Raw genomic sequence first — 26594 nt, 5'->3', positions numbered from 1 at the left:
AAAAACCCTAGGACCCTGCCTTCACACAGATGTGTCAGACAGACTATTCTTCTCCCTGTTTGAGAGGTGAGGCGATGTTTGCTTTAGCAGAGAGTGTGCGACCACAGCCCCCCTACGCACCGCTCTGCACGCCTTGTCTCACAGAGCAGGCGTCCCATAGCACAAACAGCCCAGAGGAATGTGTTGCTACAGGGGTGTAGGGGTGTGTGTATGTGTGTGTGTGTGTGTGTGTGTGTGTGTGTGTGTGTGTGTGTGTGTGTGTGTGTGTGTGTGTGTGTGTGTGTGTGTGTGTGTGTGTGTGTGTGTGTGTGTGTGTGTGTGTGTGTGTGTGTGCTTGCAGACAGCATGATGGATACAGTGAGTGATGTTCCTTTGTGGCCCCGTGCGAGACACACCAGATACACATGACACACACACATGCTGTTCCGGTATAAATAAAGTGTCAAGGATACTCGGGATAGGGAGGAACAATTCATTCTTCATTCCTATAGCGGCGTGGTTGTGTCTAAACAAGTCTGTTTGCTTTTCCAGGATGGAAGCCCTGGCGACCCAAGGAGGGAGGCACAGCCTTCCTTTCCTCTTCACAGAAACCGCCACTGACAATCACTTATTCATTTGTATTCATTTGTCACTCTGTGTTTCACCTATTTGGTCAACTTCAGTTAATCATTGTCACTCTGTGTTTCTCATAGATGGCCAACTAGTATAAATCTTGAATTTGATGGCAGGGCTTAGAAATGTAGACTGTATGGAGGACTGCGGTCCGGATATTCTGAGCGTGATATATTATCAGATTCAGAGCTCTCTTAATTGAGCTAACATCTCACAGTTTTATACACAACTGGGGTGACCTTCTCCAAAGTGTATTCGTAGCCAGTCACTATAGTAAAAGCGTAGATATTTCCACAGGGCTAAAGCGTGTTTATCTGCCGCAGAGAACCACTCTGTGGGAATGGAAACAAACAGCAAACAAAACCCTTTTAAACACCTGCTGTGTGTCAAAACAGTCAACATGTGCCATGGATGACTGTCAAACAACACAGCACCACTTTCCCCCAACCACAGGGAAATAGAAATACCGAGACAAAAGGGAGTTTGAGTCCGTTCATTTTACTGTAGGGGCTCTCTGATGCAAACAATATGGGGTGGAATGAGGAGCCTCCTCTCACCATTCACTGTAGGGCAATATTTAAAAATCGCAAATCCAATCTAGAGTGGGTTACAGTGAGAAGTCGAGGTTCATCCACCTTCATCATCGTGGACATCTTTTCCATCAGCATTGTCTCTTGAGACACACAGGCCTATTTGTATCCACAGTGCATGCCCTAAGAGATGCCTTTGCATGCTCTGAGTCTTGAACTATTATTCTAGATGTTGGGTATGCAATGCCAATGAAATACTGCACATTTGCAGAGTTGAGATAGAGTACTGACACATACATTATGCAGCAATGCGGTTGATGGGTACTACGGTCAGAGAACCACCCCCCACTAGGCCTACCTCTCATGTTAACCTTGAAAGCATGCATGCATCGGGCAGTTACTTGGCTTATAAGGGGTGCGATATTTCACAAGGAATCAATTCTCTTCGCTTACATCAACAATGCATAATCGCAACTTTTAACCACGCTCCTCATGATAAAATCGTATGCAATATTTGCTAGACAGTCAACACACAGCCAAGTCAATATCAGACTACAATTGTCCAATAATTCATTCTCCTTTATCTAAACCAGTAGCACTCACATTCTCACCAAGCTCATGCATGCCGTCTCTCTCCTCCTCTAAGCATGAATACATATTATCTTTAAGTGGGTCTTAGGTATGTCTGACAATAAAAAGCAACTACCACATCTTTGATCCTGCTGCGGCATTGTCCCTATCTCTATAGCAGCCGATGTAGCCTCGCTGTTGGAAATAGCGTGTGGAATGAGTTCAATGAAAGCCACGATGTGATAACTTCCTCGATGTGCTTTATTAGTCTTCATGGGGGCAGACGGGGAAGCATAAATCTAAATGGGCCGGTTCATTGAGGATAGGATTCCATATCTACTCCGATTACTTTTCTTCTTGTAGGCCGAAAGTGTTCACACGAATAAACTATGTCCGATGATATCGTTGAAGACCAGCACATAATACAAAGCGGATCATATGAATACTAATAAGTAGCCTCTTAATCATATTTAGAATGATTACAATAGTAATGATAACGGGTTATGGGTGTAATTAATAATGAGTGCCTAATATTATCACATATATTTGAGTATTAGGCTTAATAGGTGGATGAACATTTTGCAGATTGTTTCCAAGGAAGGCAAATTCATATTGTAATGTTTTCAAAAATGGCAATTTCATTTGATATAATAACAACAACAACAATAATAATCACAATCATTATAGTTTCGGGTTGAAATAATGCTTTTTTTTTTAAATATACTTTTTTTTTTTTACAACAGTTTTATGATACATAAATTAACGTAATTTAGACCTATAATTAACTTTGATTCAGACGATAATTAAATGGGCAGAGAAGTCTGTGTTCAAGTACTGTGGTGGTGCAGTTTAAATGCTCTTTAAATAAATGACGGTGCGTCGCTTTATTGCAGCGATAAAGTTGGAACTTAACATCAATTTTCCCCATGAGAAACATTTCAACGCGGTGAATGATTAGACATTGTGATGCGGCGGTCTTTCTGAAGTGGGTGGTTGTTATAAACCTCCATTTGAGCTATGGCGGTAATGGGCTTTTAGGTTTTCAAATTGAGAAGGCATTTGCATGTGACTTTTTATGTGCATGGACGCGCGGCATAATTTCACTTAAAAAAGTGCATTTTGTGGTGGGCCGAACGGTGGTTTAAATTTATCCTCTTTAACAACCGTACAGACTTGTTTTTTTATAGCCTACATTTTCAAATCACATCAGTATCATGTTTTAATGAAGGCATGTACTATTAATACAGCGTGGGCTGATCAGACTAAAATTGACATAGTGTAATAAAATGTTTACAACTATAAAAATTAATTTCGAGACTAAATAATAATAATAATAATTATTATTATTTTATTATTATAGTATTATTATATTAACATTTTAATACTAATAAGGATTTTAAATTGTTTTCCATAACTATATAAACTACAACAAAGGATAGGCAATTTTTCCTCGAGCCTTGGAGTTAGAAACCGTTTGTAAAAGGTTTTGTAAAACGTGTGTGTACATGTTGGTGCGTAATATGATGTGCTATAATCCCATTTTTAATTTTTAATAGTATTTCGACAACTTTCATCAAGAGAGAATAAAAGGCATGTCTGAATCTTTGTTTTTCATCAGAACTGACCTTAGCAATTAACTCAACCAATCAATACCAACATTACCAAATTCAAAAACAGACACATCTCTCATGACTGTACAAACAATAGTCACCCAATAATACCATTTATGCCAAATGTATTTTTGCTTGTGATACGGGCATTGTGTGGAGAGGAAACTTCTGCAGTCCTTAAAGATAATTTGGATGGTTTTTGGAGACAATTATAATGTTTTGACTTACCGACACATTCGTTGGCTTCTCTAGCTGTTGCGCGTTGCCACGGCCGATCATAATGGAAAAGCTTGCACCTGTCGCACTCCGGTCCCGCGGTATTATGTTTGCACTCACAAACAAGGTTTCCATCCCTGTCTTTTACGCACCGCGAAGCGTGGCCATTGCATTTGCATCGACCGCCAACTTGCAGATCGGACACCGCATAGAAATAAGAGTCCCGGGCTAGCTCCGAGTCATCCTCGTTCTCATCACCGAAAGTGTGCAATCGGCTGAACGTCACCTTGATATCGGTGGCGGTGACCCAGTCCTGGAGCACCGGCGAGTTGTCGAAGTCGTGCGCCGATGGTCTGCCGTCCAGAGTGCTGAAGGCAATGAGACCGCCGGATAGAGGGTGCATGTCCGTGTGGGAGTCTGTGCATATCGCCTCTTGTTCGTTCTGTTTGGTAATGGTGGCCTTGCTTGGTTTGGTGTACATTTTCCTGCATTGGGTCGAATAGTATTGGAAAGGTACCCAAGATTTGCCATAGTCCATAGACTTGAAGATAGCCATAGATTCGGGTCGAGGTGAGCAGAACTGCAGGCTTACGTAGGTGACTTCGAATTTCTTGCCCAGTGACAGTGTTATGGTGACGTTTTGGGGGTATTGGATGTAATTTTCCGATTGCCAACATGTGAGATTATGGGGGTTGTTGAGATCCGTTAGATATGCCGGTGGGTGATACTTTTTGGGGTCCGAGGCATCGCACGTATGGCAGTTCCTATTTCTCTCGTCGCCCTTCTCTGTTACCAAACAGTACCTACCCGGGGTTTTACCACAGGTGCTGGAAGTGCGGACTTCCTTTCCGAAAGCGGAGTTCACAAAATCGGGGATGCATCTCCTCGGGTTACCATTCTCGTCGTAGCAAGGGTCCGGGGGAGATGTTTGCGCGGCGAACATGCTCATCCCGTAGCCACCGAGCACCCCCTCGACCACAAAGGAAATGGTCACGACAGTGACCACGGGATCCAAAATCCTTAGCATCGTATTCCTTGTTCGTGCCCTGAAAAACGCCAGCCGTTCCCTGTAAAGAGAGATAATAAATAAGACACTTTTGCAAGATGTCCAAAAGAGCGCTCCAGATGTAAAGCTATGAATTAAAATAGAAAAGCAACACCTCAATAGATAATTGAATTTACCATGCACATAGATCGAATAATATTTTCATATAGATTACCATCACATGATAAGCCTACAGAAAATATAATTTGAACCGTTATTAATATGAACACACTGTCAGGAGAAATGTATCGATTTATAACATTAACCTTTCATAATGCACCTAATAAGTGAAATAAATGGGCTTACAAGGTTAAGAAATCTCCACATATGACACTATTCCTCGGAATAATAATTCAGCTAGGCAGAAAAGTCATACAAATATCTCTGTCGGGTGCCTTTCCTGTCACAAGCGCGATCTGTTGTGTTCTTGTTTGTTTTATTTGGAATCTCCGGGAGCAAAATATCTACACGCGTCTAGATGTAAGAGCCGCAACTCTCGCTCTGTCTGTTTCACTCCCTGTGTGCCCGTCTTTCTCATTCACTCACTCCCTTCCTCTATCCCTCTATCTCTGTCTGCCGCACTGACTGTGGAGAAAGTGAAGGACGATTGGAGCGTCTGCAGAGCTTGAGGTCATCTTGAGGAGTGACACTCCCGCGTAAAAAGAGTGAACAACGACATCCACTGGTAGTTTATCGATAACAAGATAGATACGGCTAATTAAGTGCCAAACGAAGGAACAACAAACGAATGATCAAGTTAATCTGATTATCACGTAGATAACATAATCCAAGGCTTCCATATAGTCGTAATTTTCATATTGCTAATCGAAACGGCAGTTTATATTTCATCATGGATATTGACTTTGTCACATTAGCCTTTTATTAGCTTGATATATATATATATATATATATTTTGTATGTATTTATTATTATTACTACTACTATTGTTATTGTTACTTCCGGGGTATTGTGGTGCGTTTGTATTTCATGATTTAGATTGTGACCCAGTTAATTAAGAGTTATTACGCATATTTTACGCATGACTCATGTTTTTTTCCCCCATTCAGTAGACCTATCAGATTTCCAAAAGTTTAAATAATCAAATCTTCATAGAAACGAAGTGCAAAGAACGAAAAAGTTTGTTCTATTCTATAATATGATAAAGCTTCTGTACATATTGTATAAACTGCTGAAGACCACTATATAATATGCCTTTTTCGATATTTCTGACTTTACCATTTTTGAAGAAAAAATGAAGTGAATAACATGCATATTATATCTCTGGTAATGCTTCCATATCCTATTCATTGGCTATTACATGGAGCCAAAACGCCTATAATACACTATATATACAAATGTATGTGGACACCCCTTGTAATGAGTGGATTCGGATATTTCAGCCCCACCCCTTGCTGACAGGTGTATACAATCGAGCACACCGCCATGCAATCTCCGTAGACAAACATTGGCAGTAGAATGGTCTTACTGAAGAGCTCAGTGACTTTCAATGTGGCACAGTCATAGGATACAAGTCAGTTTCTCAAATATCTGCCCTGTTAGAGCTGCCCAGGTCAACTGTAAGTACTGTTATTGTGAAGTAGAAACCTCTAGGAGCAACAACGGCTCAGCCGTGAAGTGGTAGGACACACAAACTCACAGAATTGGACCGCCGAGTGCTACAACGCATAGCACGTAAAAATGATATTTCCTGCGTTGTAACACTCACTACCGAGTTCCAAACTGCCTCTGAAGGCAACATCAGCATAATAACTCTTTGTGTAAGGACTGACGCTGTAGACGAGAAGCAAGTACAGGGAGTGAACATTTAATGGAAAATGGACATCAATCAAAACCAGAACAGTGTGACAATACGACAATAATGCTGACATGGGGTACAAAACTGAAGAACAGACAGATATAGAGGGGGCAATCAACATCGTGAAGGAGTCCAGGTGAGTCCAATGAGCGCTGATGTGCGTAATGATGGTGACAGGTGTGTGTAATGAAGGGCAGCCTGGTGCCCTTGAGCACCAGAGAGGGGCAGTAGGAGCAGGCATGACACATCTGGTGCTTCATGAAATCGGTTTCCATGGCCAAGCAGCTTCACACAAGCCTAAGATCACCATGCGCAATGCCAAGTGTCGGCTGGAGTGGTGTAAAGCTTGCTTCCTTCGGAACAGTGGAAACTCGTTCTCTGGAGTGATGAATCACGCTTCACCATCTGGCAGTCTGACAGACGAATCTGGGTTTGGCAGATGACCAGGAGAATGCTATCTGCCCAAATGTATTGTGCCAACTGTAACGTTTGGTGGAGGAGGAATAATGGTCTGGGGCTGTTTTCATGGTTCGGGCTAGGCCCCTTAATACAAGTTTACATTTTTTTTAACTAGGCAAGTCAGTTAAGAACAAATTCGTATCTACAATGACAGCCTAGGAACATTGGGTTAACTGCCTTGTTCAACGGCATATTTTTACCTTGTCAGCTCAAGGATTCGATCTAGCAACATTTCAGTTACTGGCCCAACGCTCTAACCACTACAGCTACAGCATACAATGACATTCTAGACGAATTTGTGCTTCCAACTTTGTGGCTTTGTCGAGATCGATGGGGAAGGACTTCAAATAGGTCCTGCAGTGTAAGTCTGCTCTATTGCCAGAAGAGTGTGTTAAAATCAACAAAAATGATCTGTTATAAATTGTGTTTCGAGAGCTTGATAAATCTGTTATAAATCTAGGAGCCATTTTGGCCTACTAAAATTGTTTTTGTGTTGTCTATAGTTTGTCTATCTTTGTATGTATTTTACAGATTTTTTTACACTAGGCTCTAAGATGGTGGATAAATTAAGATATCCATAAAGCCTGTTAACCATGGGAAAATAATGTCACATTTCCGGTATACTTAAAGATGCAGTCAGGGATCTTAAACAGTAACAAATTCGTAACAAATTATACGAATTGGAATTCGTAAAATATCATATGAAATGGATGACGTAGTACATATTTTCCGGGACACGTTTTAGCTGCTGAGCACTACTTTCAAAACTACTGGCTAAAATTATGCAAAATCTTTGGAGCATCTGGGTGGCTCTCCCATTAGCACCAATGCGATAGCTGAGTCTGGTCGACATAGTTCATTGACTGTATATGAACCAGAAAAGAGGAACCTATGAAATGTTTCTCTTTCTCTTCCATCTCTGACTTGGCCATAAATAAATAGTGGACTTTAGGGCCCAAAATCCTGTTTTAGCATGGGCAGCGCCATTAAGAACATTCACCATTTTGGAGTAGTCATCTTGGTGGGACTTCCTCTGGGTTAAGGAAGGATCACATTATTCCATCCTGGTCATCGGGAGGGATCAGCCAATGAATTATACTTGTGAGCAAACATTCCACAACTGCAGGTGGAAGTAAATCACAAACCTTGATTTTATACCAGTTCAAACCACTCTTTTCCACCATTCATTTTTCCCATAGGGGAATTTAGAAACACTTAAAATAAGGGCGGTCTTTCGTGTAGGCTTACCCTGGCATGACGTTTTGATAACAGTGTAAATCTCTCTACGACAAGGTGACTTTTATCAATATATTCACCTGTATTTACCCCCAAAATGAAATGCCAATTAGCTGCTAATGTGGCTATCTTAAATAACTACAAATGCCATATTGATCTGGAAAAGATTGCTGAATCGAGGCAAAGGTAAGAATCTCTGGATTAACTATCTAATGTTAGCTAAATTTATGAATGAAGAAATTGGCTACATTTCTTTAAATTGACAATTTTGTGTCTTGTGTAACTTTTAAATTTACACACTACCTGTTAGCAAAGGTGTCAGCTAGCAGCCTGGTCTCATAGACGAGATGTAACATAGTAAATGTAGGTCTGGGATACTGAAATGAGTATGATATGTTACGTTTGTTGTGGTTACATATGACAGATGGTTACTTAAGGCAAAACGAACGTAGGGTGGTTGGTCGGGGTGGATGGGTGGGTGTATAAATGGAGTGTCTCGGATTTACATACAGAATAATACAAATGCAATAAGATGAGGTTGTAGCTAGAGATGATGTGCAGGAGCTTCCAGGGATTTGTAGTCTACTTTGATGCTAAATAACATTTTTAAATCTGAGAGTAAATAGAGCCGAATATATTGATAAAAGTTACCTTGTCCGAGAGACATTTACATGGTATTCAAAACGTCACGCCATGGTTAGCCTACACAAAACACAGCCCTTATTTTAAGTGTTTCTAAATTCCCTATGGGAAAAACGAATGGTGGAAAAACGATTGGAACTTTTTTGACTGCTAGGTTTATTGGGTATTATGACACCTTCACTGTGGGGCTCTATATCTTGGGTCATGGGTCACATGTGTGTAGGCACGCAGGTGATCAGGAAGTGGGAATGAACAGGTATGGAGAGCATACATGTCACTGTTTACACCTTGGAACTATGATTTTGCCTATGGTAATAGGCCTTCATGTGGTTATTTCAGTGTTTTTATCTTTGCTTTGCTGCTAATAAATGGGCAAAAGATTCAACCAAAGATCGCGTCTGGAAAGTGGTGTGTTTGGTACGCGTTGGACATTTGCTAACACCTAGAGTGGCTGTCAGGAACGTATAACTAGGTTGCCAGTACAATAATGTCAACAGTATTTTATTTTTTAAATTGTTTATTCCATTTCTCTCTTCAGATGGCTGTGGAGTGGGAAGTTGATGTTCTGCATTGCTAGTCAAGCACCTGTACACGTTGATATCCCGAGGCTGTGGAAAGAGCGCCATCTTTTGGGAACAGAATGGAACTTGGTAAAAAAAAAAAATCCAAATCATCAACAACAAAAATGCACCCACCGTGACCTGCAAAACAAGTCCGACTTAAAACGTTGACACAACGTAGTCCTGTGTATCCAACATAGACCAATATTAACCTGGCACCTTTTGATGTGCTGTGCGGTTGTCAAAGAACTAAGGAAGTTTCGTGATAACCCACACCTATGTCCTCACCACTGCTGTAGTCTAATGACTTCATAACAGGAGGTGGCAGTGTTTCACCACTCTTGTTGAAGGTTGGCTGACTGGCCTGGCTACTGTACTTTGTGGGATCTAGTCAATCTCATTGGCATGATGGCATCTGTGCAATAGTGGCCTTCACTGGCTGAACCGCAAATAGAAGAACCATCTTTATTATTAGACTGAGCCTCTTCTCCCAATAACTCAAATGCACATTTAAAGTCAGTTTAAATGATCTCATTTTCACCTTTGACCTTTCTAGAGCTATTATAGTAATCGTAGACTTCAGACTTCCAGAGTAGGGCCAATATTTAAAAAATGATAGGAATAAAGTAATCCATCGCAAGCCCAGAGCAATACAGGAAATACTCACGTTCCCATTCATTGTGAACCTCATGAATTGACTTTATTTACTGCCATTGTTTTTAGCTAATGATTTGGGTCCTGTTCCCTCTCAGAGAGAGGGGGAGAGAGAGGGGGGATTTACCGTAACACATGAAATGCAAATCACAGTCAAAGTGGCTTCAGGGGAAGTAGGGAGACTAATAGTGCTGCCCTGAGCGAGAAGAAAACAGTGGGCAGAGAAAATTACAGAACTGCTGAATTTTAACTGGAACAGTGGCTGTCCCAATGAGCCCAGATCCATTTTGAATTTCAATATCGGCTTGTTGCTATTTAGATATGAACCTTTAGGAAGTCCGTGTAAAACTACAAGTACTTGTTTTTTTCGATTAGTATCCTTTTATTATTCATCACACAATTCAGAGTTCAGTTGTCATGTGAATTAACTTGAACTTGAACTTGGACAAACTCTCAAGTGTATCAGGTTAGGGTTAGGGTTAGGGTTAGGGTTAGGGTTAGTGAAAACTACCTTTGCAAAGACGGGGCAAAATACTATTGGGATTAGTAATAAATAATGGTCAATCCTATAAAAATCAATGACCCAGCCAGTCAAAACTAAAGATTGAAAGATCAAAGCCCAACATTCAAAACAATGAAACACATCTTTATTCATGAAAATAGCAGGGAAACAAACAAATGATACAAATGACTTCCTTTATGGAGGCCAACAGACACCCACACTCTGCCTTCCTCATTGTGCTTGCATGCACCTCTCTCATTCACTTCCTGTTTGACACATACCCTCTGCGTGTGCAGGGTCTATATCTCCACTACTACTACTGCGGCTACTGTGACTGGTGGTAGTCTACAGCTGTTGTTCCTCTGGAGCCATACACAGCACTAGTGAAGGATGTGGTTCATCTGTGCTCCCCCTCTTCTCTCTTGTGAATGAATGACAGTGGGATTGGAGTCATTGGACCTGAGAGGCTTTCACACAAACTAATGCCAAAAGGCTATGGATGTTACTGAACGATAACAGCAGGTAAGCCGTGTGGAGGACTAGTGGGCTATCTGTGGTTGTAAGCCTACCAGGCTATTGTCTTTTCACAATGGATGAGCATGCTTTTGTGGCACAGTCGATGGTGCGCTGGGCTTTGGGCCAGAAGGTTGAGGGTTAAGGGGGAATTTGGTAGAGGGGATAGCCCCGACTTGGACTTAAACCCGGGTCGAGCAACTGCCAAGAGGTCCAAACTCACCCACGCTAAATTACTGGAGCCTAAATCCAGTATAATAGACAATAGAAATGTTTCAGAAATATAACATCTGGACAATTTGTGAAGTACTCATCAAGTGTCTATGACTCCAGACATTTAAAATTATATGATATTTAAATTAAGACATTTGACCTTGGATATGAGTTAGTATTGTCAGTTGTCTTCATCTGTGGATGATGCCTTATTGTTAAAAATCTCTAGTTGCCATTGTGCCCACAACTGCAAACTGAGAAAATACTGGTTCCATACATCTGAGAAGGGAACATTTGTGCACTAATCCTGGGACTAGACTAGCCAATCGAATAAAGATAGTCAATGCCCAAGTGTCATATCATTGCTTCAATGCTTGTGTTTCTGAGTTTGTGCCTGGCGGTTGGTCCAGGGGTGTAAGAAAAGGGTATTGAGGCAATATTATAGGGCTCCCGAGTGGCGCAGCGGTCGAAGGCACTGCATCTCAGTGCTAGAGGCATCACTACAGACCCTGGTTCGATTCCAGGCTGTATCACAACCGGCCATGATTGGGAGTCCTATAAGGCGGCGCACAATTGGCCCCGTGTCGTCCGGGTTAGAGTTTGGTCGGGGTAGGCCGTCATTGTAAATAAGAATTTGTTCTTAACTGACTTGCCCAGTTAAATAAAGTTTAAATAAAATAAATAAATCGTAATAAGGATAGTTAATAAAGTTCTGGTGATGGGGTATTCTGGTTAGTTGAGGTAGTTATCCATTAAACTGATAGTGCTTTTCCTTACAAATTCCACAAATGGATCAATTAAAATGTGGTGACTATCAGAAACAACACCTGCAAACCCAACTGGGCTTATTAAACTGTTTATGAGTTTGTGGTAGATGCTGTTACACTGATGGGAAAGGCTGTCAAAATGATGTCACTGACACACAAGGAAGTTAACTTGCTGACCCCCACCAAGCAGCATTTTGGGAACTTATTTTTAGACACCCTGTGATTGTACTGTCATTATTCTAATACACAATTAGGAAGTATGTGTTGGTTGCATGGATACAGTATGCATGCAAACAGTTATTGTATATAAACCATTTAGCAGATGCTTTTATCCAAATCGACTTAGTCGAGCACGCATATATTCTTCATGTGAATGTTTCCGGAAATCGAACCTTCAATCCTGGCGTTGCAAACGCCGTGATCTACCAACCAAGCCACAGAGGACAACAGTTATAATACTCTAATACCCCACCTGTCACTTACAGTAGAACTGTGTGTTGATCGACGCACCACTTACAGTAATCTGAAGGTATAGAGTGCATTCGCAAAGTATTCAGACTTTTTCCATATTTTGTCACGTTACAGGCTTATTTTTAAGTCGTTGTTTTTTCCCCTCATCAATCTCCACACCAATACCCCATAATGACAAAGCAAAAACAGGTTTATATATTTTTGTGCAAATTTATGAAAAAGTAACACAGCTGAACACACCATCCCCACTGTCAAACATGGTGGTGGCAGCATCATGGTTTGGGCCTGCTTTTCCTCAGCAGGGACAGGGAAGATGGTTCAAATTGATGGGAAGATGGATGGAACCAAATACAGGACCATTCTGGAAGAAAACCTGATGGAGTCTGCAAAAGACCTGAGACTGGGACGGAGATTTGTCTTCCAACAAGACAATGATCCAAAACATAAAGCAAAATCTACAATGGAATGGTTTAAAAATAAACATATCCAGGTGTTAGAATGGCCAAGTCAAAGTCCAGACCTGAATCCAATCGAGAATCTGTGGAAAGAACTGAAAACTGCTGTTCACAAATGCTCTCCATCCAACCTCACTGAGCTCGAGCTGTTTTGCAAGGAGGAATGGGAAAAAATGTCAGTCTCTCGATGTGCAAAACTGATAGAGACATACCCCAAGCGACTTACAGCTGTAATCGCAGCAAAAGGTGGCGCTACAAAGTATTAACTTAAGGGGGCCGAATAATTTTGCACGCCCAATTTTTTTGTTTTTGATTTGTTAAAAAAGTTTGAAATATCCAATAAATGTCGTTCCACTTCATGATTGTGTCCCACTTGTTGTTGATTCTTCACAAAAAAATACAGTTTTATATCTTTATGTTTGAAGCCTGAAATGTGGCAAAAGGTCGCAAAGTTCAAGGGGGCCGAATACTTTCGCAAGGCACTGTATATAAATATTCAGACCTTTTACTCAGTACTTTGTTGAAGCACCTTTGGCAGCGATTACAGCCTTGAGTCTTCTTGGGTATGGCGCTGCAAGCTTGGCACACCTGTATTTTTGGAGTTTCTCACAGTCTTCTCTGCAGATCCTCTCAAGCTCTGTCGGGTTGGATGGGGTTGCTGCACAGTCATTTTCAGGTCTCTCCAGAGATGTTCGATTGGATTCAAGTCTGGGCTCTGGCTGGGCCACTCACCGACATTGAGACTTGTCCCGAAGCTACTCCTGCGTTGTCTTGGCTGTGTGCTTAGGGTCGTTGTCCTGTTGGAAGGTGAAACTTCGCCCCAGTGTGATGTCTTGAGCGCTCTGGAGCAGGTTTTCATAAAGGATCTCTGTACTTTGCTTCATTCATTTTTTCCTCAATCCTGACTAGTCTCCCAGTCCCTGCAGCTGAAAAACATCCCCACAGCATGATGCTGCCACCACCATGCTTCACTGTATGGATGGTGCCAGGTTTCCTCCAGACGTGAAGCTTGGCATTCAGGCCAAAGAGTTCAATCTTGGTTTCGTCAGACCAGAGAATCTTGTTTCTCAAGGTCTGAGAGTCCTTTAGGTGCCTTTTGGCAAACTGCAAGCGGGCTGTAATGTGCCTTTTACTGAGGAGTGGCTTCTATCTGGCCACTCTACAATAACAGCCTGATTGGTAGAGGGCTGCAGAGATGGTTGTCCTTTTAGAAAGTTCTCCCGTCTCCACAGAGGAACTCTGGAGTTCGGTCAAAGTGACCATCGGGGTCTTGGTCACCTCTCTGACCAATTGCTGAGTTTGGCCGGGAGGCCAGATCTAGGAAGAGTCCTGGTGGTTCCAAACTTCTTCCATTTTAGAATGATGGAGGCCACCATGTTCTTGGGGACCTTCAATGCTGCAAAACATTTTTGGTGCCCTTCCCCAGATCTGTGCCTCGACACAATCCTGTTTTGGAGTTCTACGGACAATACCTTCGACCTCATGGCTTGGTTTTTTTTCTGACTTGACTGTGGAACCTTATATTAACAGGTGTGTGCCATTCCAAATAATGTCCAGTCAATTGAATTTACCACAGGTGGACTCCAATCAAGTTGTAGAAACATCACAAGAACATCAATGGAAACAGGATGCACCTGAGTTCAATTTAGAGTCTTATGGCAAAGGGTCTGAATACTTATGTAAATAAAGTATTTCTGTTTTTTATTTTTAATACATTTGCAAAAATGTCAGAAAAATAATTTTCACTTTGTCAATATGGGGTATTGTGTAAATTGATGAGAAAAATATGCATTTAATCAATTTTAGATTAAGGCTGTAATGTAACGGTCTGAATACTTTCCGAGTGCACTCGGTGGGTAAGTGGAATTCTGTCACAGTCATGCATATTTCTACTCAGTGTTTTCTTCAAAGATGAGTAAATTATTGAGAAATGGCCTCTGCAGCTGGGTGTTGCAGTTTTTCAAAGAATTATTGTAATATCACACAAGGAACTACTTAATCCATATCCCAATCATCAGCGTGGATTCACAGTTTTGTCGCAAAGGCAGAATGAAACAGAATACTTTATTTCATATCTCCAAATGCACTTTCTAATAAACCTGCTCTAGATATGCAAGTGTGTTTCCGGTTTAGGTTTCAGTCTTATTGTGAGCACTGAGGATATTTCTAGCACTAGCAAACTGTTAACCAAAGTCATTTAGCAGACGCTATTACCCAGAGTAACCTACAGGAGCAATTATGGTTAAGTGCCATGCTCAAGGGCACATCAACCATTTATTTTTCTCCACCTAGTCAGTTCGGGGATTTGAACCAGAAACCTTTCGGTTACTGGCTCAGCACTCTTAACCGCTAGGCTACCTGCCGCTCTTCAGCATGTGATCGGAAGTTGCCTACATCCCTATATCTATCTCCAAGAACTAGTGAAAGTGGCAACACCCATTTGTAGCAGACAAGATCATTTGGTTAGCACTCACATCAAAACGCCATGCCGTATAACTCACACAACCTCTCTTCCTGTTTACCTCTTTACCAGTCTTATCTATCTCCAAAATCTACGTTTTTCTACACACAGTCTCTTTCCCACAAGATGTACACCTCACTCACCCAGGGATATGTTCAGTAGGCAAACGTGGAACGTTGCAGATAGAAATGTTGTGAATCGAGCTGACATGATTCCTTATTCGAGCTGACATGATTCCCCACTTTGGGGCGGCAGGGTAGCCTAGTGGTTAGAGCGTTGGACTAGTGACCAGAAGGTTGCAAGTTCAAATCCCCGAGCTGACAATCTGTCGTTCTGCCCCTGAACACTGTTCCTAGGCTGTCTTTGAAAATAAGAATTTGTTCTTAACTGACTTGCCTAGTAAAGTCAGAGAGGCGTGTTTGACATATTTCTATCGGAATGTCACCTGAACACGCCCCCAGGTCTTCCACATTGCATATACTATATCTACATTGCACATGTAAAGCATTATTAGATCTAATCTGACTGATTTTCCTTATTTTAACTGCCAGTTTAGTTATAAATGTGGATATATACAGTATATACAATGTGGATATATACAGTATACAACACAGTGTGGAGGTTTGGTAGTCATGTCTTATATCAAACCTGGCTCGTAGTTCATATAATGTATTTCAGACCATATTTGCATAATTGCCCACTCCCTCATATAATATCTTTACTGGGGACGTGAGGATCAAAGTCTGTGTATAATGACACTGTTGTTCTAACTCCCATTCACCTTGTGGATCTGTTATCACTTGTCTAAATGTGTCCTGAGTCGAATCATAAAATATGTGTAGGGTGTACACTAAGGACCACACAGCAACTGTAATGCGTAAAAAATATTTTTCGTCAGATTCAGTTGAAGTCGGAAGTTTACATACACCTTAGTTAAATACATTTAAACAAATAAATGTCCATTTACATTGAGTTCATGTTCAGAAATTACTCAAAAATGTCCGCAGGAAATCTAGGTAGCGCGGCAAGATAACGTAAATAGACATCATAAACTTTGACTAAATATACATGTTCTAGCATTGCCTTAAAATGGTTTAACTTCAGTCAAACGTTTCGGGTAGCCTTTCACAAGCTTCCCACAATAAGTTGGGTGAATTTTGGCCCATTCCTACCGACAGAGCTGTGTAACAGTCAGGTTTGTAGGCCTCCTTGCTCGCATACACTTTTTCAGTTCTGCCCACAAATTTGTGTTAGGCTTGAGGTCAGGACATTGTGATGACCACTTCAATACCTTGACTTTGTTGTCCTTAAGCCATTTTGCCACAACTTTGGAAGTATGCTTGGGATCATTGTCCATTTGGAAGACCCATTTGCAATCAAGCTTTAACTTCCTGACTAATGTTGCTTCAATATATCCACATAATTTTCCTCCCTCATGAAGCCATCTATTTTGTGAAATACACAAGTCACTCCTGCAGCAAAGCACCCCCACAACATGATGCTGCCACCCATGTGCTTCACGGTTGGGATGGTGTTCTTCGGCTTGCAAGCCTCCCCCTTTTTCTTCCAAACATAACCATGGTTATTATGGCCAAACAGTTCTATTTTTGTTTCATCAGACCAGAGGACATTTCTCCAAAAAGTACGATCTTTGTCCCCATGTGCAGTTGCAACCCGTTTTTATGGCGGTTTTGGAGCAGTGGCTTCTTCCTTGCTGAGCGGCCTTTCAGGTTATTTTTTATTTATTTTATTTTTTATTTTACCTTTATTTAACCAGGTAGGCAAGTTGAGAACAAGTTCTCATTTACAATTGCGACCTGGCCAAGATAAAGCAAAGCAGTTCGACACATACAACGACACAGAGTTACACATGGAGTAAAACAAACATACAGTCAATAATACAGTATAAACAAGTCTATATACGATGTGAGCAAATGAGGTGAGATAAGGGAGGTAAAGGCAAAAAAGGCCATGGTGGCAAAGTAAATACAATATAGCAAGTAAAACACTGGAATGGTAGATTTGCAATGGGAGAATGTGCAAAGTAGAAATTAAAATAATGGGGTGCAAAGGAGCAAAATAAATAAATAAATTAAATACAGTAGGGAAAGAGGTAGTTGTTTGGGCTAAATTATAGGTGGGCTATGTACAGGTGCAGTAATCTGTGAGCTGCTCTGACAGTTGGTGCTTAAAGCTAGTGAGGGAGATAAGTGTTTCCAGTTTCAGAGATTTTTGTAGTTCGTTCCAGTCATTGGCAGCAGAGAACTGGAAGGAGAGGTGGCCAAAAAAATAATTGGCTTTGGGGGTGACTAGAGAGATATACCTGCTGGAGCGTGTGCTACAGGTGGGAGATGCAATGGTGACCAGCGAGCTGAGATAAGGGGGGACTTTACCTAGCAGGGTCTTGTAGATGACATGGAGCCAGTGGGTTTGGCGACGAGTATGAAGCGAGGGCCAGCCAACGAGAGCGTACAGGTCGCAATGGTGGGTAGTATATGGGGCTTTGGTGACAAAACGGATTGCACTGTGATAGACTGCATCCAATTTGTTGAGTAGGGTATTGGAGGCTATTTTGTAAATGACATCGCCAAAGTTGAGGATTGGTAGGATGGTAAGTTTTACAAGGGTATGTTTGGCAGCATGAGTGAAGGATGCTTTGTTGCGAAATAGGAAGCCAATTCTAGATTTAACTTTGGATTGGAGATGTTTGATATGGGTCTGGAAGGAGAGTTTACAATCTAACGAGACACCTAAGTATTTGTAGTTGTCCACGTATTCTAAGTCAGAGCCATCCAGAGTAGTAATGTTGGACAGGCGGGTAGGTACAGGTAGCGATCGGTTGAAGAGCATGCATTTAGTTTTACTTGTATTTAAGAGCAATTGGAGGCCACGGAAGGAGAGTTGTATGGCATTGAAGCTTGCCTGGAGGGTTGTCAACACAGTGTCCAAAGAAGGGCCAGAAGTATACAGAATGGTGTCGTCTGCGTAGAGGTGGATCAGAGACTCACCAGCAGCAAGAGCGACCTCATTGATGTATACAGAGAAGAGAGTCGGTCCAAGAATTGAACCCTGTGGCACCCCCATAGAGACTGCCAGAGGTCCGGACAGCAGACCCTCCGATTTGACACACTGAACTCTATCAGAGAAGTAGTTGGTGAACCAGGCGAGGCAATCATTTGAGAAACCAAGGCTGTCGAGTCTGCCGATGAGGATGTGGTGATTGACAGAGTCGAAAGCCTTGGCCAGATCAATGAATATGGCTGCACAGTAATGTTTCTTATCGATGGCGGTTAAGATATCATTTAGGACCTTGAGCGTGGCTGAGGTGCACCCATGACCAGCTCTGAAACCAGATTGCATAGCAGAGAAGGTATGGTGAGATTCGAAATGGTCGGTAATCTGTTTGTTGACTTGGCTTTCGAAGACCTTAGAAAGGCATGGTAGGATAGATATAGGTCTGTAGCAGTTTGGGTCAAGAGTGTCACCCCCTTTGAAGAGGGGGATGACCGCAGCTGCTTTCCAATCTTTGGGAATCTCAGACGACACGAAATAGAGGTTGAACAGGCTAGTAATAGGGGTGGCAACAATTTTGGCAGATAATTTTAGAAAGAAAGGGTCCAGATTGTCTAGCCCGGCTGATTTGTAGGGGTCCAGATTTTGCAGCTCATTCAGAACATCAGCTGTGCAGATTTGGGAGAAGGCGAAATGGGGAAGGCTTTGGAGTTGTTGTGGGGGGTTGTGGGGGGTGCAGTGCTGTTGACCGGGGTAGGAGTAGCCAGGTGGAAAGCATGGCCAGCCGTAGAAAAATGCTTACTGAAATTCTCAATTATGGTGGATTTATCAGTGGTGACAGTGTTTCCTATCTTCAGTGCAGTGGGCAGCTGGGAGGAGGTGTTCTTATTCTCCATGGACTTTACAGTGTCCCAGAACCTTTTTGAGTTAGTGTTGCAGGAAGCAAATGAATGAAAAAGCTAGCCTTGGCTTTTCTAACTGCCTGTGTATAATGGTTTCTAGCTTCCCTGAACAGCTGCATATCACGGGGGCTGTTCGATGCTAATGCAGAACGCCATAGGATGTTTTTGTGTTGGTTAAGGGCAGTCAGGTCTGGGGAGAACCAAGGGCTATATCTGTTCCTGGTTCTAAATTTCTTGAATGGGGCATGTTTATTTAAGATGGTTAGGAAGGCATTTTTTAAAAATATCCAGGCATCCTCTACTGACGGGATGAGATCAATATCCTTCCAGGATACCCCGGCCAGGTCGATTAGAAAGGCCTGCTCGCTGAAGTGTTTCAGGGAGCGTTTTACAGTGATGAGTGGAGGTCGTTTGACCGCTGACCCATTACGGATGCAGGCAATGAGGCAGTGATTGCTGAGATCTTGGTTGAAAACAGCAGAGGTGTATTTAGAGGGCAAGTTGGTTAGGATGATATCTATGAGGGTGCCCGTGTTTAAGGCTTTGGGGAGGTACCTGGTAGGTTCATTGATAATTTGTGTGAGGTTGAGGGCATCAAGTTTAGATTGTAGGATGGCTGGGGTGTTAAGCATGTTCCAGTTTAGGTCGCCTAGCAGCACGAGCTCTGAAGATAGATGGGGGGCAATCAGTTCACATATGGTGTCCAGAGCACAGCTGGGGGCAGAGGGTGGTCTATAGCAGGCGGCAACGGTGAGAGACTTGTTTTTAGAGAGGTGGATTTTTAAAAGTAGAAGTTCAAATTGTTTGGGTACAGACCTGGATAGTAGGACAGAACTCTGCAGGCTATCTTTGCAGTAGATTGCAACACCGCCCCCTCTGGCAGTTCTATCTTGTCTGAAAATGTTGTAGTTTGGAATTAAAATGTCTGAATTTTTGGTGGTCTTCCTAAGCCAGGATTCAGACACAGCTAGAACATCCGGGTTGGCAGAGTGTGCTAAAGCAGTGAATAAAACAAACTTAGGGAGGAGGCTTCTAATGTTAACATGCATGAAACCAAGGCTATTACGGTTACAGAAGTCGTCAAAAGAGAGCGCCTGGGGAATAGGAGTGGAGCTAGGCACTGCAGGGCCTGGATTCACCTCTACATCGCCAGAGGAACAGAGTAGGAGTAGAATAAGGGTGCGGCTAAAAGCAATAAGAATTGGTCGTTTAGAACGTCTGGAACAGAAAGTAAAAGGAGGTTTCTGGGGGTGATAAAATAGCATCATGGTATAATGTACAGACAAAGGTAAGGTAGGATGTGAATGCAGTGGAGGTAAACCTAGGTATTGAGTGATGAAGAGAGAGATATTGTCTCTAGAAACATCATTGAAACCAGGAGATGTCATTGCATGTGTGGGTGGTGGAACTAATAGGTTGGATAAGGTATAATGAGCAGGACTAGAGGCTCTACAGTGAAATAAGCCAATAAACACTAACCAGAACAGCAATGGACAAGGCATATTGACATTAAGGAGAGGCATGCTTAGTCGAGTGATCAAAAGGATCCAGTGAGTGGAGAGGTTGGTTGGGGGTCACGGTGATTTAGACAGCTAAATCGGTAGCGAACTAGCATAGGAGCAAGCTAGCATAGGATGGAGGTCTGTTATTAGCCAACTCTTGCGTTCCGTCAGTAGATTAGTGGGTTTCCGTGTGGTAGAGGGGATTAATCCAAATCACACAACAACAACAAAAATAAAAACAATATATATAGTTATAGAGGCCCAAGAAGAAAAATAAATAATTAAAAATAAAATAAAAATTGTCCGATTGTCTATTCAGATAGCAGCCGATAAGATAGCCATCGGCTAGCAGGCCGCAGATAGGCGCCCAGGCAACGTCGCGCCGGAGGAGCCAGCCGGACAACTCCCTCGGGTAGACAACGTCGGCAGTCCAGCTGTGAAGGCCCGGTGGGGCTCCGCGTAGGCAGCAAAACGGGTCCGGATAGGTGACTGCAGCCCAGGAGTGATTGATGGAACTCTTCAGCTGGCTAGCTCCGGAACAATTGATGTTAGCTCCGGAATCGACGAAAGCCGATAGTCACACGGATAGCAGCTAGCTAGCTGTGAGATCCAGGTATGGATGTCCAGAGCCAGCGGCCGAAATCCAGGGACATGGAGAGAAAAATTGGTCCGGTATGTTCCGTTCCGAGCCGCGCTGCGCTGCACCGCGCCGTACAAAACTGCCGATAGATTCTCGAACCAAAGGACAGCCGATGACCACAAACCGTGGTTAGCTGAGTACTAACGATTAGCCAGTAAAGAAGCTAACTAGCTTCTGAACTAGCTTCTGAACCAGCTTCTGAGTAGCTTCTGGACCAGCTTCTGGCTAGCCCCCGGCTAGCTTCTGGTTAATTTCTGGCTAGCCTCTCGAAGGATTACAGATCTGAGGTAAATAATACTTTTTTATATAAATATAAATTGGTGAAGCGGATTGCAGGAGAGTGTTCTGAAGATGAGTTTTTGGAAAATTAAAAATGTATGTGAAAAAAAAAGTTGTAAATATATATATATATATATATGGGACACGACAGGACGAGGACAAAAATACGTCTGAACTGCTATGCCATCTTGGGACATTATTTATGTCTATATAGGACTCGTTTTACTGTGGATATACATACTTTTTTACCTGTTTCCTCCAGCATCTTCACAAGGTCCTTTGCTGTTGTTCTCAGATTGTTTAGCACTTTTCGCACAAAAGGACGTTCATCTCCCGGAGACAGAGCGTGACTCCTTCCTGAGCGGTAGGATGGCTGCGTGTGTTTACACTTGCGTACTATTGTTTGCACAGATGAACGTGGTACCTTCAGGCATTTGGAAATTGCTCCCAAGGATGAACCAGACTTGTGGAGGTCTACAATTATTTTGTAGACCTCCACATATTATTCTGAGGTCTTGGCTGATTTCTTTTGATTTTCCCATGATGTCAAGCAAAGAGGCACTGAGTTTGAAGGTTGGCATTGAAATACATCCACAGTTACACCTCCAATTGACTCAAATTATGTCAATTAGCCTATCAGAAGCTTCTAAAGCCATGACATAATTTTCTGGAATTTTCCAAGCTGTTTAAAGGCAGTCAACTCAGTGTATGTAAACTTCTGACCCACTGGAATTGTGATACAGTGAAATAATCTGGTTGTAAACAATTGTTGGAAAAACGACTTGTGTCATGCACAAAGTAGATGTCCTATCCGACTTGCCAAAACTATAGTTTGTCAACAAGAAATGTGTGGAGTGGTTGAAAAACCAGTTTAATGACTCCAACCTTTGTGTATGTAAACTTCCGACTTCAACTGTAAGTGTTCAGTAACTGCAGATGTGGCCGCTTCTATACTTCCACCATAGAGCCTAATGAACTTTACCATCATCGATACCTTGCCACTGTATCCCACTGTACCTGGTTGGGCCTATACGTGCGAAAGACACCCGCTGGCCGGTAGTTGCATTGAACAAAAGAGGAAGCAATTTACAGCAGAGCATTATCGTGTTATTGTTCAACTTTTGTTTTAGAGGCTGGTGCTCATGCAGTGGTTCAGTTGAGATAAAGGTGATACGAGGAGAGGAGGGGGCCATCAGTGTTTTAAACCCAACAGAGGAAGATTGGATGGGGATATGGGACTATCAATTAAAGTACAATAAGATGACCCCCCCCCCCCCCCCCCCCCCCCCCCCCCCCATCCATACCTCCTACCTTGTCTGTGGGAGTCTATCTGAGAGGCTGATCACACCACAACAATGGACAGGCACCTGCTTCCCTTCCAGAGCTGGGGAGCTATTTTCCTGTTTGGAAGCTGTTGGAAATGTGATCAGCCTGGGCAAAAAGAAGAGGAAAGGAAAGACGTGAAGAAGAAAGAGTCTCACACTGTGTCTCAGGGTAGAGCATTGTAGAGGCAGAGAAGAAAGCGGGCTAACCTGGTTGCCAGATCTGTTGCTCGTTGTCATGGCTATAACACTGTTTTGAGGGTAGGGTACCATAGAATTACACATAGTCATTTAATAAGATCTCTATGGAGGGTACAGGCAGAGTGGAAGGCTACCCTGGTTGCCAGATCTGCTTGGCTAAAGCATACACAGATCTGGCAACCAGGCTAGCGGCAAGCTGAAGATCTTGTTGCTGTTGACTTGAGATTACTTGAGGGCCTTCATCATGTCACATCTGCAGCTGTGTGCAAGGGTGCTCCACCAGGATTGAGTCCCATTCAGGCTTGACCTATACATCTGCTGACAATAAGACTAAATAGTCAGGTTATGTTCGGTCAGGCTCAGTATGACTCAGTTGTTGGCTTGATCGTGGCACTCCAATCCCCAAAGTATTTTGGTTTAAACTGGGAGCCAGTTGTTTGTATTGATCAGTTGCTCTAACTGATCCTAATTGATTAATTGGATGAGATTGGATGTGTCATGCTAGCACCTTGGGCTGAAATCAGGGATTAGTGGAAAACCTGCAGATGCTACACTCTTAGGAAAAAAGGGTTCCCAAAGGCTTCTCCGGCTGTCCCCATAGGAGAACCCTTTTTGGATCCAGGTAGAACCCTTTTTGGTTCCATGTAGGGCTCTAGATGGGACCCAAAAGGATTCTACCAGGAACCAAAAAGGGTTCTTCAAAGGGCTCTCCCATGGGGACAGCCAAATATTTGTTTTTAGGTTCTATATAGCACCTTTTATTCTAAGAGTGTAGGGTACTCCAAAATGATATGTGATGTGAAGGAAAGGAGAGACTGGGGACATGGCACCTAGAGACAGACATGTGACTTTTAGTCAGCTTTCCTTATTAACCTCTGTTGCAACAGCTGAAAATGTGGAAGTGACCTTGTTGACGTTTGAGAGGACATTCATACATCCTCTTATGAAAACCCACAGTTTCATATATGGTCAATAGTTGCCATGTAAACAGAATGATTCAATACCTGAATATAATTTTCTAGAACAGCCTGTTAATCTATGCTATTGTTACATTGACAGTCACTGACAGTCACTGATGTTTAGAAAATGTTGGTATTACTTTGTTTGACTTAATTACACATTCATGAGCCATACTTAATGCATTCATACCACTACATAATCATTTAAATAAATTCATAACCGACAGTCAGCCATTATATGGCAGTGGATGACTCACTCTGAATGTCCTACTGTAAATGAGATCATAAGAGTTGCTTTATTACACCCAGAGTCAACATCTGAACCTAGGCTGGATACAGCCATCAGAACTTATATGACTTATTAGTTCCTTCCCATTCCACCTGGCCTGTGTCCAACACAGTATAGTTCCACAATGACCGGGTGGGTCATTTACCGGTTAGTATCAAACAGTAACTTTCCTACACCTACTGACCGTGCCACTCACAACACATCTTGCCTGATCTCAGACCTGTTTGTGTTGTCCTGTCAAATCCTATGGTCATTGTCAAGCCAAACAATGGCAAGACAGACCAAACAGATCTCAGACCAGGCTATACGGTACACCTTTTAGCGTGGGCGACGGGGGCTGAGAACAAGACTGTATGGGAGTGTCGTTTATGTGGCTTCTATTGTTATTGTCAGGGTTCACCATATTGTTGTTAACAGTAGTGGTGCTGGGAAATAATGGTTGAATTACTCTGACCCCCCTGGCCTTTGTTCACATGCTCTTCCTCTCGTGGTTCCTTAGGGGCTTTAAATGGCGGGGGCGCCCCGCCGGTTAGCTTCTGGAGCCGGGGGTAACCCTAGATTTCCCCATCCGTCTGACTCTCTGCTCTCTGGCCCCGCTGTGTTTGTGTGTGTCACAGGAGGCTGCTGAGGGAAGGACAGCTCATATTAATCGCCAGAATGGAGCGAATGGAATGGCATGGAAACCATGTGTTTGGTGTATTTGATGCCGTGCCACTGATTCCGCTCCAGCCATTACCACAAGCCCCGTTCTCCCTAATTAAGGTGCCACCAACCTTGTGTGGTATTTGTCTGTTTCTTTGTGTATGTGTGGCCACCCAGGCTCATATCTGTACACAATGACAGTTTCCTGTCCTTTGGTCAATACTGTGAAAAGTCCCCCCACGAGACCTAAATATAGGGAGACTTCTCGTTGTGAGCATTTATATCATTGCCTCGCTCAACAGCAGCTGAATGACCCAGTTGAGAAAGTTTGGCTTCGTCTAACCCGTGGCCCCTGTAACATGACTTTAAAAAAGTCGGTTCCCAGGACCCAAATGAAACCTGCTCCTGGTTTTAAAATGCTTCAAATGAGGTAGTGCTTGTTTTGATTTAGTCTATTTTTATGTTTCAGCTTTATCTCTGTATCAACATAAGGCCAGTGAGGAACACTCATAGATGAGCCTTGGTTGGTCAGAATCAGTGTAAGTTCCCTCAGAGCAGGTGTCTGGTGGGTTTTTCATTCACCGGTACGTTGGTGAGATATTACCGCTAATCACCATGGCGATCACTCCTCTGACCTTTTGTGCATTTGTGTGAGCCACTCATAGGCACAGATTCATATGCAGCGCGGTGCTATCTGGCACACATTATCAGTCACATGTGGGATATAGGGGACTTCTCTGTCTCGATGGGGAGTTTTTGAGCCTGTTATTGGATACAAACACTAGTTGGTGGGAGGGTTTGAAGTGTCTTGTCTTATGAAAAACGTTTGTTTCCACTCAACAAAGGAAGCTGCACTGTCCACTTCGGAAACCCCAACCCTGGGCTCTAACCCATGGTGAAGGACAAGAAAGGACCATACGTGGTGCGGCTGCTGCCTGAGACAATACCTGTTGGATATGTCCCTATATTGGAATCTTAGAATGCGTACAGTCAATTCATACACTAGAAGCCTGGTCCCAGATCTGTTTGTGCTCTTGCCAACTCCTGCCGCTCTCATTGTCAGGTCAAAGGTATGGCAATGAGTGATACGAAGAAGGCAGGATAGCACTAATAGATTGGCACGCGGGCTAATACAATAGCTGCTTCTATTGTGAATGTCCAGTGTCCTACATTACTGTAGCTGGTCAACAACACTCCGATGTCTTTGGCAGTCGTTTTTACAGGCCTTTCTTGAGACATCTGCAGATTGTATCATTAAGTCATGACCAAAAAACGTCCGGCTGTTGATCAATCTGCAGTCAAGATTGTTGTGAAAAACAATTAGACATTTTAGTCAAATTACACAATTATTAACAAATTATTGCCAGTTATTATAGTATTAGACAGCAAATTCATCAGCCTCCAGTAGTTTTGAGGAGATAATGTACATTTATTAATGTGACTGTTATTGGACCTTATTACGTTGATGCAGAGACTGGATTACAGAAACATGAAACTCCTGTGATTGTGAGTGA

The 26594-nt window shown here is 42.6% G+C and overlaps 2 protein-coding genes across 3 annotated transcripts in view; one reads left to right on the top strand and one right to left on the bottom strand.

The window, feature by feature from the left end:
- The window catches only part of LOC118940367 (netrin-1), a 114097-nt gene extending 108924 nt beyond the window's left edge, over nt 1-5173 (bottom strand). For both annotated transcript variants that reach the window (XM_036949489.1, XM_036949490.1), the window contains exons 1-2: nt 4890-5173; nt 3551-4605 (exon numbers count right to left, since the gene is read on the bottom strand). In XM_036949489.1, coding sequence (XP_036805384.1) covers nt 3551-4565 — 1015 coding nt within the window. In that variant the 5' untranslated portion in view covers nt 4566-4605; nt 4890-5173. The remainder of the gene's footprint in view (nt 1-3550; nt 4606-4889) is intronic.
- A 5533-nt stretch (nt 5174-10706) lies between these two features.
- Nucleotides 10707-26594, top strand: part of LOC110495115 (phosphoinositide 3-kinase regulatory subunit 5) — a 29684-nt gene continuing 13796 nt past the window's right edge. The window contains exon 1 of the mRNA XM_036949478.1: nt 10707-10974. The gene's annotated coding sequence lies outside the window, so the exon portion shown is untranslated. The remainder of the gene's footprint in view (nt 10975-26594) is intronic.

This window comes from Oncorhynchus mykiss, chromosome 17, assembly GCF_013265735.2.
Source record: "Oncorhynchus mykiss isolate Arlee chromosome 17, USDA_OmykA_1.1, whole genome shotgun sequence".
NCBI lineage: Eukaryota > Metazoa > Chordata > Actinopteri > Salmoniformes > Salmonidae > Oncorhynchus > Oncorhynchus mykiss.
Note: the sequence above shows the minus strand (reverse complement) of the source record. Positions and strands in the feature narration are given on the sequence as shown.